The sequence below is a fragment of the Nerophis ophidion genome, linkage group LG02 (genome assembly GCF_033978795.1).
Source record: "Nerophis ophidion isolate RoL-2023_Sa linkage group LG02, RoL_Noph_v1.0, whole genome shotgun sequence".
In the NCBI taxonomy this organism is placed as follows: Eukaryota; Metazoa; Chordata; class Actinopteri; order Syngnathiformes; family Syngnathidae; genus Nerophis; species Nerophis ophidion.
This window is the reverse complement of record NC_084612.1, coordinates 85,071,781-85,091,860: the sequence shown is the minus strand read 5'-3', so window position 1 is coordinate 85,091,860 and position 20,080 is coordinate 85,071,781. Positions and strand designations below refer to the sequence as shown.

The 20,080-nt window shown below is 33.3% G+C and overlaps 1 protein-coding gene across 2 annotated transcripts in view; it reads right to left on the bottom strand.

Annotated features, from left to right (window-relative positions):
- LOC133546817 (multiple C2 and transmembrane domain-containing protein 2-like) overlaps positions 1–20,080 on the bottom strand; it is a 107,752-nt gene that overhangs the window by 15,661 nt on the left and 72,011 nt on the right. For both annotated transcript variants that reach the window (XM_061892647.1, XM_061892653.1), the window contains 5 exons: positions 16,682–16,775; positions 16,512–16,614; positions 14,305–14,407; positions 14,058–14,159; positions 8,926–9,000 (listed from right to left, as the gene is read on the bottom strand). In XM_061892647.1, coding sequence (XP_061748631.1) covers positions 8,926–9,000; positions 14,058–14,159; positions 14,305–14,407; positions 16,512–16,614; positions 16,682–16,775 — 477 coding nt within the window. The remainder of the gene's footprint in view (positions 1–8,925; positions 9,001–14,057; positions 14,160–14,304; positions 14,408–16,511; positions 16,615–16,681; positions 16,776–20,080) is intronic.

Genomic DNA, 20,080 nt, shown 5'->3' with positions numbered 1-20,080 from the left:
TTAAGTTTAGTTTTTGTTTTTGCAGCAATATGTTGCAGTCTACTCCTGTTATATAATAATAATAATAATAATAATAATAACAAAAATGGACGGATGGATGATAACAATAACAATAACAATAATAATAATAATAGGACTGTGTAACTGCATAACAGTGTGTCAAAAAGTTATTCCTCTACAAAAATATTAATGTTCAGTTATACATGAAACACTGTTTATTGTTGTTGTCATTTTTCACAATAAATAATTAGTGTTATTTGGTTTATTTACATTTAAAAAAGTTTGCATTTTTATTTTACTACATTTTTATTTACTTGTATTTAATCATATTATTAATTATCAGTCCAAAAATGTCATCTTTTTCTCATTACTTTAAGTTTAGTTTTTGTTTTTTTCAATATGTTGCAGACTACTCCTGTTATACTAATACTACTACTACTGCTAATAATAATAATAATAATAATAATAATAATAAGACTGTGTGACTGCATAACAGTGTGTCAAAAAGTTATTCCTCTACAAAAATATTGAGGTTTAGTTATACACGAAACAGCGTTTATTGATGTTGTCATTTTTCACATTAATTAATTAGTGTTATTTTGTTTATTTATGTGTAAAAGTTTTTTATTTTTATTTTATTCCATTTTTATTTACTTTTATTTAATGACATTATTATATCAGTCTGAAAATGTCATCTTTTTCTCATTACTTTAAGTTCAGTTTTTGTTCTTACATTTTTACAGTTGTTTTTTCAACAATGTGTTGCAGTCTACTCCTGTTGTATAATAATAAAAATAATAATAATAATAATAATAATAATGTTAAACTGTGTAACTGCATAAGAGTGTGTCAAAAAGTTATTCCTCTACAAAAAAAATTGCTGTTCAGTTCTGCATGGAACAATGTTTACTGTTGTAATTTTTCACATTAATTAGTTAATAGTGTTTATTTTGTTTGTTTACATTTAAATAACTAAGCTTTTGTACTTTTATGTAACTATATTATTATGAATTAAAAGGTCAGCTTTTTTCTTTTCTTGTTTTTTTGCCCTAAATTTCTGTGCCAATATGCTTTCAACACTTAAGTCTCTAGATCAACTTCACATCTATCCATCGATTATAAAAAAAAAAAAATGTAAGTGTTTTTTTTGTTTGTTTGCTTAATACAGTTTTTGTCAAAGAAAACTTTGTTGTTGTTTTTATAAAGCCAACACACAAAATATGCAATATTTACACCCAAAATATTTTCAAGTGGAATATTTGATAGATCAGTAATTCATGACAATAATGATACATTATTAGTTTTTGAGTAATAACATTTTTTCCAAAAATCCACACTAAAATTCTAATGGATCCAAAAGGGTCCCACTCATAAAAGTGTTAAAAATATGTATTTTTTTTGGTTACTTTCAACGCTTAAATCTGTAGATCAACTTCAGGCCTATCCATCGATTATAAGTCTTTATTATTTTTTATGTTTTTTTTTTTTTTTGTCAAATCAATCAAATACACAAAATATGCAATATTTACCCCAAAAATATTGTAAAGGGAAATATTTGAGTAATTGGAGTCTTAAGTAGGTCAATAATTGATGACAATAATCATGATTATTTTTTGAGTAATAAAATATTTTTCTAAAAATTCAGACTAAAATTCTGGGGGATCCAAAAGGGTCTCCACTCATAAAAGAGTTAAAAGTATATTTGTTTTTGTTACTTTCAACGCTTAAGTCTCTAGATCAACTTCACATCCATCCATCAATTATATATTTATTTTTTTTCAACTGTTTTTTTATTGTTGTTTGCTTAATACAGTTTTTGTCAAAGAAAACTTTGTTGTTGTTTTTATAAAGCCAACACACAAAATATTCAATATTTACCCCCAAAATATTTTCAAGTAGAATATTTGATGGATCAGTAATTCATGACAATAATGATACATTATTAGTTTTTGAGAAATAACATTTTTTCCAAAAATTCACACTAAAATTCTAATGGATCCAAAAGGGTCCCACTCATAAAAGTGTTAAAAATATGTATTTTTTTTTGGTTACTTTCAACGCTTAAATCTGTAGATCAACTTCAGGCCTATCCATCGATTATAAGTCTTTATTATTTTTTATGTTTTTTTTTTTTGTCAAATAAATCAAATACACTAAATATGCAATATTTACCCCCAAAATATTGTAAAGGGAAATATTTGAGTAATTGGAGTCTTAAAAAGGTCAATAATTCAAAACAATAATGATTCATAATTTTTTTAGCAAGTTTTTTTTTTAAATCACAGTAAAATTCTCAGGCTTTCAAAATATAAAGTCATACTTTTTTTTTGTTACTTTCAACACTTAAGTCTCTAGATCAATTTCAGATATATCCATTGATTATATATATTTTTTTAACGCACTTTGGACATCGGGTAACAAACTGACGTTCACACCCGCAGTTTGCTGCTGACAAAGCATCAGGCCGCTATAAAACCCGGCGGTGGCGCAAGACAGAAGTAAGCCGGACAGAGACTTGACATTCTGTATCTGGCATCCAGCTGTCAGCCGGCAGAGTGTGGCCCCTCACCGGTGTGGGGGGGGGGCCCTGTCAGAAACCTGACCTGATTTCACCAAAGCGAGGCCTGCCGCGCGGAAACAAAACGGTAAAAGTTGCACGCCGGCCCTCTCTGCTGGGGGCCAATTTGGGTGACAATGTGGCCCCCGCAGACAGACTGGCTGGCCCCCGCCCTCGCACACTGTCCTGCACACTGTACATCAAAGTCTTCATCAACTGGAAAAGTACAAGCAGGAAGTCAACCAACACGTCTTTATTATTATTATTATTATTATTATTATTATTATTATTATTATGGCCAGTGTCATGACCTCTGACCTTTGACCTCCCAATTGTGCAGGCTTTTTAACATTCCACTGTAAGCAAGGTCATTTCTTTGCTTTTGTTGGGAACATGCAGCAGACAGCCCACTGGTGTCCAAAGTGTGGCCCGGGGGCCTCTAGGGGCCTCTTGGGGCCCGCAGAACATTTTTTTATTCAACTAATATTAAAAAAGTGGGAAAAAAAGAGCAAATAGGTAAAAGAGAATTTTGACTTTAATAACACAAAGCTGCCATGCAGGCTGTTTTAAAAAAAAAAATTAAAACAGACTTTGCTCAAAAAATAATAATGGATCAAAATCAATGTTGTTATGAATTATTGATTGTTCAATTTATTCACATCAAATATTACACTTGGAAATGTCTTTTGAGGAAGAAGTTGCTTATTTTCTGTTTGCTTGACTGAAAACAAGTTTATTTTGACGAAAAAGGATGACAAACCAACAAAAAACACGTTAAAAATGAAAAAAAAAGTTATAATCAATGGATACATCTGAAATTGATCCAAAGACTTAAGTGTTGAAAGTAACAAAAAATAAGTATGACTTTATATTTTGAAAGCCTGAGAATTTTACTGTGACTTAAAAAAAAACTTGATAAAAAATAATGAATTAAAATCGTTATTGTTTTTAATTATTGACCTTTTTAAGACTCCAATTACTCAAATATTTACTTTTACAATATTTTGGGGGTAAATATTGCATATTTTTGGTATTTGATTTATTTGACAAAAAAAAACAACATAAAAAATAATAAAGACTTATAATCGATGGATAGGCCTGAAGTTCATCTACAGATTTAAGCGTTGAAAGTAACAAAACAAATACATATTCTTAACACTTTTATGAGTAGGACCCTTTTGGATCCCCCAGAATTTTAGTCTGAATTTTTAGAAAAATATTTTATTACTCAAAAAATAATCATGATTATTGTCATCAATTATTGACCTTTTTAAGACTCCAATTACTCAAATATTTCCCTTTACAATATTTTGGGGGTAAATATTGCATATTTAGTGTATTTGATTTATTTGACAAAAAAAAAAAAACATAAAAAATAATAAAGACTTATAATCGATGGATAGGCCTGAAGTTGATCTACAGATTTAAGCGTTGAAAGTAACAAAAAAAATACATATTTTGAACACTTTTATGAGTGGGACCCTTTTGGATCCATTAGAATTTTAGTGTGAATTTTTGGAAAAAATGTTATTACTCAAAAACTAATAATGTATCATTATTGTCATGAATTACTGATCTATCAAATATTCCACTTGAAAATATTTTGGGGGTAAATTTTGCATATTTTGTGTGTTGGCTTTATAAAAACAACAACAAAGTTTTCTTTGACAAAAACTGCATTAAGCAAACAACAACAAAAAAACACTTGAAAAACAAAATTATAATTGATGGATGGATGTGAAGTTGATTTAGAGACTTAAGTGTTGAAAGTAACAAAAACAAATATACTTTTAACACTTTTATGAGTGGGACCCTTTTGGATCCCCCAGAATTTTAGTCTGAATTTTTAGAAAAATATTTTATTACTCAAAAAATAATCATGATTATTGTCATCAATTACTGACCTACTTAAGACTCCAATTACTCAAATATTTCCCTTTACAATATTTTGGCGGTAAATATTGCATATTTTTTGTATTTGATTTATTTGACAAAAAACAAATAAACATAAAAACTAATAAAGACTTATAATCGATGGATAGACCTGAAGTTGATCTACAGATTTAAGCGTTGAAAGTAACAAAAAAAATACATATTTTGAACACTTTTATGAGTGGGACCCTTTTGGATCCATTAGAATTTTAGTGTGAGTTTTTGGAAAAAATGTTATTACCCAAAAACTAATAATGTATCATTATTGTCATGAATTACTGATCTATCAAATATTCCACTTGAAAATATTTTTGGGGTAAATATTGCATATTTTGTGTGTTGGCTTTATAAAAACAACAACAAAGTTTTCTTTGACAAAAACTGCATTAAGCAAACAACAACAAAAAACACTTGAAAAACAAAATTATAATTGATGTATAGGCCTGAAGTTGATTTAGAGACTTAAGTGTTGAAAGTAACAAAAACAAATATACTTTTAACACTTTTATGAGTGGGACCCTTTTGGATCCCCCAGAATTTTAGTCTGAATTTTTAGAAAAATATTTTATTACTCAAAAAATAATCATGATTATTGTCATCAATTACTGACCTACTTAAGACTCCAATTACTCAAATATTTACCTTTACAATATTTTGGCGGTAAATATTGCATATTTTTTGTATTTGATTTATTTGACAAAAAACAAATAAACATAAAAAATAATAAAGACTTATAATCGATGGATAGGCCTGAAGTTGATCTACAGATTTAAGCGTTGAAAGTAACAAAAAAAATACATATTTTTAACACTTTTATGAGTGGGACCCTTTTGGATCCATTAGAATTTTAGTGTGAGTTTTTGGAAAAAATGTTATTACTCAAAAACTAATAATGTATCATTATTGTCATGAATTACTGATCTATCAAATATTCCACTTGAAAATATTTTGGGGGTAAATATTGCATATTTTGTGTGTTGGCTTTATAAAAACAACAACAAAGTTTTCTTTGACAAAAACTGCATTAAGCAAACAACAACAAAAAAACACTTGAAAAAAAAATAATTATAATTGATGGATAGGCCTGAAGTTGATCTAGAGACGTAAGCGTTGAAAGTAACAAAAACAAATATACTTTTAACACTTTTATGAGTGGGACCCTTTTGGATCCCCTAGAATTTTAGTGTGAATTTTTGGAAAAAATGTTATTACTCAAAAACTAATAATGTATCATTATTGTCATGAATTACTGATCCATCAAATATCCCACTTGAAAATATTTTGGGGGTAAATATTGCATATTTTGTGTGTTGGCTTTATAAAAACAACAACAAAGTTTTCTTTGACAAAAACTGCATTAAGCAAACAAACCAAAAAAACACTTAATTTTTTTTATTTTTATAATCGATGGATAGATGTGAAGTTGATCTAGAGACTTAAGTGTTGAAAGTAACAAAAAAATTATATACCTTTAACAGTTTTATGAGTGGGACCCTTTTGGATCCCCCAGAATTTTAGTCCGAATTTTTAGAAAAAATATTTTATTACTCAATTACTGACCTACATAAAACTCCAATTACTCAAATATTCCACTGTAAAATATTTTTGGGGTTCAATATTGCATATTTTGTGTGTTTGATTTATTGAAAAAAACAAAGTTTTCTTTGACAAAAACTGCATCAAACAAAGAAAAAAACAAACTTATGATGTATGGATGGACCTGAAATTGATCTAGAGACTTAAGTGTTGAAAGTAACAAAAAAAAGTATGACTTTATATTTAACACTTTTATGAGTGGGAGCCTTTTGAATCCCCCAGCATTTTAGTGTTAATTTTTGAAAAAATATTTTATTACTCAAAAAATAATAATGAATTATTATAAAGGATTGTAAATAATAAACTCATTGTTGTCATGAATTACTGAACTATTTTAAGACTCCAGTTACTCAAATATTACACTTAAAAATATTTTTGGGGTTAAATATTGCATATTTTGTGTGTTTCAATTATAAAAAAAACTAAGTTTTCTTTGACAAAAACTGCATCAAACAATCAAAAAATAAATAAATAAAAACTTATGATGTTTGGATGGATCTGAAGTTGATCTAGAGACTTAAGCGTTGAAAGTAACAAAAATAAAAAAAATATGACATTATATTTCACACTTTTATGAGTGGGAGCCTTTAAGATCCCCCAGAATTTTAGTGTGAATTTGTAAAAATAATTGTATTACTAAAAAAATAATAATAAAATAAAAATAATTCTTGTTATGATCTACTTAAGATTCGAATTACTCAAATATTACACTTTTAAATATTTTGGGGGTAAATATTGCATATTTTGTGTGTTTGACTGCCAAAAAAACTAAGTTTTTTTTGACAAAAACTGCAAAAAAACCAAATAAAACAAAAAAGAACAAGTAAAAAAAACCTATAATTGACAATAAATCTAAAATCAATCTACGGATTTAAGCATTCAATTCATTTTTTTCTAAAAAATAAAAATATATATGTACATTATTTTATTTAACACTTTTATTGACTGGGACCATTTTGGGTCCCCTGGACCAAAGTTGCTGGGAGTCCTAAAGGTAAAAAGAAGTCATGGATATATTTTATTGGTGTTAAATATCATAGTGGTGGCCGCTTGCTTTGATTAGTGACTGTGTGGCCCGCTGGAGGGAAACCACAGCTCCTCAGTGAACGGCGGCTTTACAGATGCCATGTCGCCTGGTGATGATGTCACAGTGGGTGGACAACCCCGTCTGCTAATAGAATGTCTGCTAATATAGCGTCTGCTAATAGAGAGTTTACTAATAGAGCGTTTGCTAATAGAACGTCTGCTAATAGAGTTTACTAATAGAACGTCTGCTAATAGAGCGTTTGCTAATATAGCGTCTGCTAATAGAGCGTTTGCTAATAAAGCGTTTGTTAATAGAGCGTTTGCTAATATAGCGTCTGCTAATAGAGCGTCTGCTAATAGAGGGTTTGCTAATAGAGCGTTTGCTAATATAGCGTCTGCTAATAGAGCGTCTGCTAATAGACCGTTTGCTAATAGAACGTCTGCTAATAGAGAGTTTACTAATAGAACGTCTGCTAATAGAGCGTTTGCTAATAGAGCATTTGCTAATAGAGCGTTTGCTAATATGGCGTCTGCTAATAAAGCGTCTGCTAATAGAGCGTTTGCTAATAGAGCGTTTGCTAATATAGCGTCTGCTAATAGAGCGTCTGCTAATAGAGGGTTTGCTAATAGAGCGTTTGCTAGTATAGCGTCTGCTAATAGAGCGTCTGCTAACAGACCGTTTGCTAATAGAACGTCTGCTAATAGAGTTTACTAATAGAACGTCTGCTAATAGAGAGTTTACTAATAGAACGTCTGCTAATAGAGCGTTTGCTAATAGAGCATTTGCTAATAGACCGTTTGCTAATAGAACGTCTGCTAATAGAGAGTTTACTAATAGAACGTTTGCTAATAGAGCGTTTGCTAATATAGCGTCTGCTAATAGAGTGTCTGCTAATAGACGGTCTGCTATTAGAGGGTCTGCTAATAGAGCGTCTGCTAATAGACCGTCTGCTAATAGAGTGTCTGCTAATAAACCGTTTGCTGATAGAACGTCTGCTAATAGAGAGTTTACTAATAGAACGTCTGCTAATAGAGCGTTTGCTAATAGAACGTTTGCTTATAGAGCGTTTGCTAATATAGCGTCTGCTAATAGAGTGTCTGCTAATAGACGGTCTGCTATTAGAGTGTCTGCTAATAAACCGTTTGCTGATAGAACGTCTGCTAATAGAGAGTTTACTAATAGAACGTCTGCTAATAGAGCGTTTGCTAATAGAGCGTTTGCTAAAAGAGCGTTTGCTAAAAGAGCGTTTGCTAATATAGCGTCTGCTAATAGACCGTTTGCTAATAGAACGTCTGCTAATAGAGAGTTTACTAATAGAACGTCTGCTAATAGAGCGTTTGCTAATAGAGCGTTTGCTAAAAGAGCGTTTGCTAAAAGAGCGTTTGCTAATAGAGCGTTTGCTAATATAGTGTCTGCTAATAAACCCTCTGCTAATAGAGCGTCTGCTAATAGAGCGTCTGCTAATAGACAGTCTGCTAATAGACTGTCTGCTAATAGACAGTCTGCTAATAGACTGTCTGCTATTAGAGGGTCTGCTAATAGACAGTCTGCTAATAGACCGTCTGCTAATAGAGCGTCTGCTAATAGACAGTCTGCTAATAGACAGTCTGCTAATAGCCTGTCTGCTAATAAACCGTCTGCTAATAGAGCATCTGCTAATAGAGCGACAGCTAATAGAGCATCTGCTAATAGAGCATCTGCTAATAGAGCGTCTGCTAATAGAGCGTCTGCTAATAGAGCGTCTGCTAATAGAGCGTCTGCTAATAGAGCGTCTGCTAATAGAGCGTCTGCTAATAGAGCGTCTGCCACTCACCTTTTTGGAAAATTTGGGATTATCCTCCATGAATTTGCCCTCTCGAGGCTGGAAGGTTCTGATGCTAGCTCGGACCTGCCACAAAGCAAAATGAGGTGTTAGCAAAACAAGGCGGTAGCAAAGCTACAAGGTTTTGATGCTAGCTCTGACCTACGACTAAGCAAAACAAAACGTGAGCAAATAAGGCTTTAGCAAAACAAGACATTAGCAAACAAGGAGCAAGTAAAACAGGACATTAGCCAAACAAGGCGTTAGCAAAATTAGGCGTTAGCATAGCTAAGGTTCTGATGCGAGCTCTGACAGGCGACTAAGCAAAATAAAGTGATAGCAAAACTAAGGTTTTGGCAAAGCTTCGAGGTTCTGATGCTAGACTGACCTGCGACTAAGCAAAACAAGGCGTTAGCAAAACAAGGTGTTAGCAAAGCTAAGGTTCTGATGCTAGCCCTGACCAGCGACTAAACTAAGCAAAACGAGACATTGGCAAAACAAGGTATTAACAAAGCTTTGAGGTTCCGATGCAAGCTCTGACCTGCGACTAAGCAAAACAAAATGTTAGCAATACAAGGTTTTGGCACAGCTTCGAAATTCTGATGCTAGCTCTGACCTGAGACTAAGCAAAACAAAACGTTAGCAATACAAGGTTTTGGCAAAGCTTCGAAGTTCTGATGCTAGACTGACCTGCGACTAAGCAAAACAAGGCGTAAGCAAAACAAGGCGTTAGCAAAGCTAAGGTTCTGATGCTAGTTCTGACCTGAGACTAAGCAAAATAAGGTGTTAGCAAAACAAGACGTTAGCAAAACAAGGTTTTAGCAGTTTCGAGGTTCTGAGGCTAGCTCTGACCTGATGACTAAGCAAAATAAGGTGTTAGCAAAACAAGACGTTTGCAAAACAAGGTTTTAGCAAAGCTTCGAGGTTCTGAGGCTAGCTCTGACCTGATGACTAAGCAAAACAAGGTTTTAGCATAGGTTCGAGGTTCTGAGGCTAGCTCTGACCTGATGACTAAGCAAAACAAGGTTTTAAGCATAGGTTCGAGGTTCTGAGGCTAGCTCTGACCTGATGACTGAGCAAAACAAGGTTTTAGCATAGGTTCGAGGCTGTGAGGCTAGCTCTGACCTGATGACTAAGCAAAACAAGGTTTTAGCATAGGTTTGAGGTTCTGAGGCTAGCTCTGACCTGATGACTAAGAAAAACAAGGTTTTAGCATAGGTTTGAGGTTCTGAGGCTAGCTCTGACCTGATGACTAAGAAAAACAAGGTTTTAGCATAGGTTTGAGGTTCTGAGGCTAGCTCTGACCTGATGACTAAGCAAAACAAGGTTTTAGCATAGGTTTGAGGTTCTGAGGCTAGCTCTGACCTGATGACTAAGCAAAACAAGGTTTTAAGCATAGGTTCGAGGTTCTGAGGCTAGCTCTGACCTGATGACTAAGCAAAACAAGGTTTTAGTATAGGTTCGAGGTTCTGAGGCTAGCTCTGACCTGATGACTAAAGCAAAACAAGGTTTTAGCGTAGATTCGAGGTTCTGAGGCTAGCTCTGACCTGATGACTAAGCAAAACAAGGAGTTAGCAAAGCTTTGAGGTTCTGAGGCTAGCTCTGACCTTATGACTAAGCAAAACAAGGAGTTAGCAAAGCTTTGAGGTTGTGAGGCTAGCTCTGACCTGATGACTAAGAAAAACAAGGTTTTAGCATAGGTTCGAGGTTCTGAGGCTAGCTCTGACCTGATGACTAAGCAAAACAAGGAGTTAGCAAAGCTTTGAGGTTGTGAGGCTAGCTCTGACCTGATGACTAAGCAAAACAAGGTTTTAGCATAGGTTCGAGGTTCTGAGGCTAGCTCTGACCTGATGACTAAGCAAAACAAGGTTTTAGCATAGGTTTGAGGTTCTGAGGCTAGCTCTGACCTGATGACTAAGCAAAACAAGGTTTTAGCATAGGTTCGAGGTTCTGAGGCTAGCTCTGACCTGATGACTAAGCAAAACAAGGTTTTAGCATAGGTTCGAGGTTCTGAGGCTAGCTCTGACCTGATGACTAAGCAAAACAAGGTTTTAAGCATAGGTTCGAGGTTCTGAGGCTAGCTCTGACCTGATGACTAAGCAAAACAAGGCTTTAGCATAGGTTCGAGGTTCTGAGGCTAGCTCTGACCTGATGACTAAGCAAAACAAGGTTTTAGCATAGGTTCGAGGTTCTGAGGCTAGCTCTGACCTGATGACTAAGCAAAACAAGGAGTTAGGAAAGCTTTGAGGTTGTGAGGCTAGCTCTGACCTGATGACTAAGCAAAACAAGGAGTTAGCAAAGCTTTGAGGTTGTGAGGCTAGCTCTGACCTGATGACTAAGAAAAACAAGGTTTTAGCATAGGTTCGAGGTTCTGAGGCTAGCTCTGACCTGATGACTAAAGCAAAACAAGGTTTTAGCGTAGATTCGAGGTTCTGAGGCTAGCTCTGACCTGATGACTAAGCAAAACAAGGTTTTAGCATAGGTTCGAGGTTCTGAGGCTAGCTCTGACCTGATGACTAAGCAAAACAAGGTTTTAGCATAGGTTCTAGGTTCTGAGGCTAGCTCTGACCTGATGACTAAGCAAAACAAGGAGTTAGCAAAGCTTTGAGGTTCTGAGGCTAGCTCTGACCTGATGACTAAGCAAAACAAGGAGTTAGCAAAGCTTTGAGGTTGTGAGGCTAGCTCTGACCTGATGACTAAGAAAAACAAGGTTTTAGCATAGGTTCGAGGTTCTGAGGCTAGCTCTGACCTGATGACTAAAGCAAAACAAGGTTTTAGCGTAGATTCGAGGTTCTGAGGCTAGCTCTGACCTGATGACTAAGCAAAACAAGGTTTTAGCATAGGTTCGAGGTTCTGAGGCTAGCTCTGACCTGATGACTAAGCAAAACAAGGTTTTAGCATAGGTTCGAGGCTGTGAGGCTAGCTCTGACCTGATGACTAAGCAAAACAAGGAGTTAGCAAAGCTTTGAGGTTCTGAGGCTAGCTCTGACCTGATGACTAAGCAAAACAGGGTTTTAGCAAAGCTTTGAGGTTCTGAGCCTAGCTCTGACCTGATGACTAAGCAAAACAAGGTTTTAGCGTAGGTTCGAGGTTCTGAGGCTAGCTCTGACCTGATGACTAAGCAAAACAAGGTTTTAAGCATAGGTTCGAGGTTCTGAGGCTAGCTCTGACCTGATGACTAAGCAAAACAAGGAGTTAGCAAAGCTTTGAGGTTCTGAGGCTAGCTCTGACCTGATGACTAAGCAAAACAAGGTTTTAGCATAGGTTCGAGGTTCTGAGGCTAGCTCTGACCTGATGACTAAGCAAAACAGGGTTTTAGCAAAGCTTTGAGGTTCTGAGGCTAGCTCTGACCTGATGACTAAGCAAAACAAGGTTTTAGCATAGGTTCGAGGTTCTGAGGCTAGCTCTGACCTGATGACTAAGCAAAACAAGGTTTTAAGCATAGGTTCGAGGTTCTGAGGCTAGCTCTGACCTGATGACTAAGCAAAACAAGGTTTTAGCATAGGTTTGAGGTTCTGAGGCTAGCTCTGACCTGATGACTAAGCAAAACAAGGTTTTAGCATAGGTTTGAGGTTCTGAGGCTAGCTCTGACCTGATGACTAAGCAAAACAAGGTTTTAGCATAGGTTTGAGGTTCTGAGGCTATCTCTGACCTGATGACTAAGCAAAACAAGGTTTTAGCATAGGTTTGAGGTTCTGAGGCTAGCTCTGACCTGATGACTAAGAAAAACAAGGTTTTAGCATAGGTTTGAGGTTCTGAGGCTAGCTCTGACCTGATGACTAAGCAAAACAAGGTTTTAGCATAGGTTTGAGGTTCTGAGGCTAGCTCTGACCTGATGACTAAGCAAAACAAGGTTTTAGCATAGGTTTGAGGTTCTGAGGCTATCTCTGACCTGATGACTAAGCAAAACAAGGTTTTAGCATAGGTTTGAGGTTCTGAGGCTAGCTCTGACCTGATGACTAAGAAAAACAAGGTTTTAGCATAGGTTTGAGGTTCTGAGGCTAGCTCTGACCTGATGACTAAGCAAAACAAGGTTTTAAGCATAGGTTCGAGGTTCTGAGGCTAGCTCTGACCTGATGACTAAGCAAAACAAGGTTTTAGCATAGGTTTGAGGTTCTGAGGCTAGCTCTGACCTGATGACTAAGCAAAACAAGGTTTTAGCATAGGTTTGAGGTTCTGAGGCTAGCTCTGACCTGATGACTAAGCAAAACAAGGTTTTAGCATAGGTTTGAGGTTCTGAGGCTATCTCTGACCTGATGACTAAGCAAAACAAGGTTTTAAGCATAGGTTCGAGGTTCTGAGGCTAGCTCTGACCTGATGACTAAGAAAAACAAGGTTTTAGCATAGGTTTGAGGTTCTGAGGCTAGCTCTGACCTGATGACTAAGCAAAACAAGGAGTTAGCAAAGCTTTGAGGTTGTAAGGCTAGCTCTGACCTGATGACTAAGCAAAACAAGGAGTTAGCAAAGCTTTGAGGTTGTGAGGCTAGCTCTGACCTGATGACTAAGCAAAACAAGGTTTTAAGCATAGGTTCGAGGTTCTGAGGCTAGCTCTGACCTGATGACTAAGCAAAACAAGGTTTTAGCATAGGTTCGAGGTTGTGAGGCTAGCTCTGACCTGATGACTAAGCAAAACAAGGTTTTAAGCATAGGTTCGAGGTTCTGAGGCTAGCTCTGACCTGATGACTAAGCAAAACAAGGAGTTAGCAAAGCTTTGAGGTTGTGAGGCTAGCTCTGACCTGATGACTAAGCAAAACAAGGTTTTAGCATAGGTTCGAGGTTCTGAGGCTAGCTCTGACCTGATGACTAAGCAAAACAAGGTTTTAGCATAGGTTTGAGGTTCTGAGGCTAGCTCTGACCTGATGACTAAGCAAAACAAGGTTTTAGCATAGGTTCGAGGTTCTGAGGCTAGCTCTGACCTGATGACTAAGCAAAACAAGGTTTTAGCATAGGTTCGAGGTTCTGAGGCTAGCTCTGACCTGATGACTAAGCAAAACAAGGTTTTAAGCATAGGTTCGAGGTTCTGAGGCTAGCTCTGACCTGATGACTAAGCAAAACAAGGTTTTAGCATAGGTTTGAGGTTGTGAGGCTAGCTCTGACCTGATGACTAAGCAAAAGGAGGTGTTAGCAGAGTGTGTTTGACTGACGGGGTTAAAAAGGAGGTCCATCTCCAGCGTGAGGCTGCCCTTGGTCAGTCCGCCCAGGTCGTCTTTCTTCAGAGGCAAAGTGACCTGCTGGCCCCCGCGGATCTGCCGGGGACACAAAAGGTCACGAGGGTGAGCGACCGGGCGGTGAACCACGCCGCCAGTCACGCCGCATCACGTCTCGGCGAGCGCCAGCGTGACTGGCGGCGTGGAGCGTGGAGCCAGGAGCCAGGAGCGCGGCGCTTTGTACCGAAAGAAGAGGAAGGGCCACTTTGCCCAGGAAGTCCGGAGCCTTGTCGCCGTCCTCGTCAAAGATGGTGAGCAGCAGGACCTCGTGGACGTCTCTGACCGGACTGGGGAGACCAGACGTGGACCGTCAGACCTTGGCACACCTTCTTATTATACTCCACATTTGAAACGCTTTTAACTTCACATTCAAGGACTAAATATATTTTATTTATTTCAGTTAAACTGAGTATTTTATTCTGGCTATGCAGCATTTCAATGAAATAATGATGGAAATACATTTAATTACATCAATTAAATCAAACTAAATATTTGTACGATAAATACATAATGAAAAATAATGACTGAAATAGCCTAACTAAACACAAATACGAAATAAATGATTGTAAAATAAATACATTATTTGAAATAAATAGTGATTGAAATTAATTTAATAAACATAACTCAACACAATTAAATAAAATAAATAATTTTAAAACAATTATATAACTTGAAATAATGATTGAAATAAATTGATTAAAAATAACTAAACACAAATAAATGACAATAACTAATTGTGAAATAAATACATAATTTTAAATGATGATTTAAATAAATCCAATAAAAATAACTGAACACAATTAAATACATATAAATAATTGTATAAAAAATGCATAATTTTAAATAATGATCGAAACAAAATAATTTAAAAATAACTCAACACAATTAAATAAATAAATAACTGTAAAATTAATACATAATTAGAAATAAGGATTTAAATAAATTCTATTAAAATAACAAAACACAATTAAATAATTGTAAAATGAATACATGATTTGAAATAATGATTGAAATAAATTAAATTAAAATAACTGAATACAATTATATAAATGAATAAATACATAATTAGTAAAAATGGCTTAAATAATTATTTTAAAATAAATGAACACAATTAAATACAAATAGATAATTGTAAAAAAAAAGCATAATTTTAAATAATTATCAAAATAAATTAATTGAAAATAACTAAACATAATTAAATAAATAAATAACTGTAAAATTAATACATGATTAGAAATAATGATTTAAATAAATTCTATTAAAATAACTAAACACAATTAAATAATTGTGAAATGAATACATGATTTGAAATAATGATTGAAATAAATTAAATTTAAATAACTGAATACAATTATATAAATGAATAAATACATAATTAGAAATAATGACTTAATTAATTATATTGAAATAACTGAACACAATGAAGTACAAAATAAATAGTAGTAAAATAAATACATTATTTGAGATGATTGGAATAAATTAAGTAAAAATAACTAAACACAATTTAATATAAAATAGTTGTGAAATAAATACATCATTTTAAATAATGATTGAAATAAATTAAATAAAAACAACTAAACACAATGAAATAAAAATAAATAACTGTAAAATAAATAAATACTTTTAAATAAATTTTATAAAAATAACTAAACACAATTAAATAAAATAAATAATTGTAAAATAAATACATTATTTGAAAGAATGATTGAAATAAATGCAATAAAAATAACTAAATACAATTAAATAAAAATAAATATTTGTATTAAATAGCAAGAAAATTATTATATAAAAATACACTCATACCTCTTAAAAAGGTACATGTGAATATTGAGATGATAAAGTACAGGAATGTAGAACTAGGACACTTATTAATATAATAATCTATTTTCAGAATAGACATTTTATTCATTTAAATTAAACTTGAGTACATACATATGTGCATATAGGTGGTACTTTTGTAGGTGATTGTATTAAATAAATAATAACTGCAATATATTAAATAAAATTACATGACATGTAATTAATATTTAAATAACTGTATTAAAAATACCCTAGTAACTCCTTAGAAAATATATGTGAATGTTTGACAACAATGCCACTAATTAATGTAAAATATATAAATTTTTATATTATACATGTACATTTTTAAAATATTGTATTTTTATATTATACATTTTTTTTTTTTTTAAGAAATGGACAACAATGCCATTAATTAATCCACAAAATATCCCAAGATGCAAGCACGCCCCCTGGTGGCGGCAAGCAGCATCACAACAACAAACACTTCTGTCCGTTCTGTCAATAAATATACTGACTATGATGTAGAGTCATGTGATTATGTTAATAACAAAATAAGAAGAAGGTAAAGAAGGAAATAAGAAGATGACTGACAAGGTGAAGACTTGGTTCCACTCAGGGTGGAGGTTCTTGTAGACAGTGTGGGTCTGCAGGCGGTCGTTGACCAGCTCCAGCACACAGAAGGGGTCGCTCTTACCTGCACGGAACACACACACACACACACGGTGACATCCCATAATACTTTGTGGCAAGGCGTGATCTACCGTTCAAATCAGCCGCCAGCAGATCCGACGCCTTGATGACCTTGACTTGAAGGATGCCCACGTCGGCCATGTTCTTCAGGGACCTTTGGAGACTCTGCAAGGACAACACCGCCATTAAAGCTAGACCATGTTGCACATGTGATCTATGTCCCAATACTTGTGTCCATGTTGCACATGTGATCCATGTCCCAATACTTGTGTCCATGTTGCACATGTGATCCATGTCCCAATACTTGTGTCCATGTTGCACATGTGATCCATGTCCCAATACTTGTGTCCATGTTGCACATGTGATTATGTCCCAATACTTGTGTCCATGTTGCACATGTGATCTATGTCCCAATACTTGTGTCCATGTTGCACATGTGATCTATGTCCCAATACTTGTGTCCATGTTGCACATGTGATCTATGTCCCAATACTTGTGTCCATGTTGCACATGTGATCTATGTCCCAATACTTGTGTCCATGTTGCACATGTGATCTATGTCCCAATACTTGTGTCCATGTTGCACGTGTGATCTATGTCCCAATACTTGTGTCCATGTTGCACATGTGATCCATGTCCCAATACTTGTGTCCATGTTGCACATGTGATCTATGTCCCAATACTTGTGTCCATGTTGCACATGTGATCCATGTCCCAATACTTGTGTCCATGTTGCACATGTGATCTATGTCCCAATACTTGTGTCCATGTTGCACATGTGATCTATGTCCCAATACTTTTGTCCATGTTGCACAAGTGATCTCCCTCATATTGTCAGACAAATGCTGCCCTCTGGTGGCCTTCAGCAACATTACAGTGTAATAGATAGCCAAGTTACAGTATGTGCCGGCAATGTTTACAATTAATATACCTGTGTGACGTCATCTTATTGCAAATGTTGAAATAACACGCACACTCTTTTGTTTCTGGATAACTGTCATAGTTTTTAAGTTATGGGACCGGTTTTGAATAATAGCACACTAATAACATAAAAACGGTTACGTTAATAACATTGACACAAAACTACAATAGTCAATAACATATAAACTATAATAGTTAACATAACAACTAATAATAATTAAAATTAAAAACTATAATAATTAAAATACAATTAATAGTTAATAAATAAAAACTATAATAGTTAAAAAATTAAAACTATAATTGTTAATAAGTTAAAACTATAATTGTTATAAAATCAAAACCATAGGAGTAATTAAAATAAAAAAACTGTAACAGTCAATAAAATAAAAACTATAATAGTTAACTCAAAACTATGTTGATAAAATGTAATAAAAATAATGGTTAATCAATATTTAAATAATAGTTAATTCCATATAAACCATGTTTCCAAAAACACTATAATTATAGTGGTTAATATTTAAAATAAAAACTATAACAGTTAATAAAATTAAAACTATAATAGTTAATAAAATTAAACCATAATAATTAACCAATTTAAACTATAATAGTTGATCAAATTAAAAGTATAATAGTTACTAAATAAAAACTATGATGTTAATCAAATAAAAACTACAATAGTAATAATTAAAATTAAAACTATAATAATCAATAAAATAAAAACTATAGTAGTTAACACAAAACTATAATGTTAATCAAATGTAATTAAAATAAATCAATAGTTAATAAAATGACAAAAACTCACTCAAATAGGTGATAAAAAATCACTTAAATAGGTGACAATAAATCACCTAAATAAGAAACAATAAATCACTTAAAGAGGTTACAATACATCACTCAAATAGGTGACATAAAATCACTTAAAAAGGTGACAAAAATCACTTTAAAATGTGACAATGAATGACTTAAATAGGTGACAATAAATCACTTAAATAGGAGACAGTAAATCACATAAATAAGTGACAATAAATCACATAAATAGGTGACAGTGAATGACTTAAATAGGTGACAGTAAATCACTTAAATAGGTGACAGTAAATCACTTAAATATGTAACATAAAATCACTTAAATAGGTGACATAAAATCACTTAAATAGGTGACATAAAATCACTTAAATAGGTGACATAAAATCACTTAAATAGGTGACAATAAATCACTTAAATAGGTGACAATAAATCACATAAATAGGTGACAGTAAATCACATAAATAGGTGACAATAAATCACTTAAATAGGTGACAATAAATCACTTAAATAGGAAACAGTAAATCACATAAATAAGTGAAAATAAATCACATAAATAGGTGACAGTGAATGACTTAAATAGGTGACAGTAAATCACTTAAATAGGTGACAGTAAATCACATAAATAGGTGACAGTAAATCACTTAAATAGGTGACAATAAATCACTTAAATAGGTGACAATAAATCACATAAATAGGTGACAATAAATCACTTAAATAGGTGACAATAAATCACTTAAATAGGTGACAATAAATCACTTAAATAGGTGACAATAAATCACTTAAATAGGTGACAATAAATCACTTAAATACGCGACGATAAATCACTTAAATAGGTGACAATAAATCACTTAAATAGGTAAAAATAAATCCCTTAAATAGGTGAAAATAAATCACTTAAATAGGTGACAATAAATCACTTAAATAGGTGACATAAAATCACTTAAATAGGTGACATAAAATCACTTAAATAGGTGACAGTAAATCACTTAAATAGGTGACAATAAATCACTTAAATAGGTGACAGTAAATCACTTAAATAGGTGACATAAAATCACTTAAATAGGTGACAGTAAATCACTTAAATAGGTGACAATAAATCACTTAAATAGGTGACAGTAAATCACTTAAATAGGTGACAATAAATCACTTAAATAGGTGACAATAAATCACTTAAAAAGGTGACAGTAAATCACTTAAAAAGGTGACAGTAAATCACTTAAAAAGGTGACAGTAAATCACTTAAAAAGGTGACAGTAAATAACTTAAATAGGTGACAGTAAATCACTTAAATAGGTGACAATAAATCACTTAAATAGGCGACAATAAATCACTTAAATAGGTGACAGTAAATCACTTAAATAGGTGACAATAAATCACTTAAATAGGCGACAATAAATCACTTAAATAGGTGACAATAAATCACTTAAATAGGTGAAAATAAATCACTTAAATAGGTGACAATAAATCACTTAAATAGGTGACAATAAATCACTTAAATAGGTGAAAATAAATCACTTAAATAGGTGACAGTAAATCACTTAAATAGGCGACAGTAAATCACTTAAATAGGTGACAGTAAATCACTTAAATAGGTGACAATAAATCACTTAAATAGGTGACAATAAATCACTTAAATAGTTGACAATAAATCACTTAAATAGTTGACAATAAATAACTTAAATAGGTGACAGTAAATCACTTAAAAAGGTGACAGTAAATAACTTAAATAGGTGACAGTAAATCAC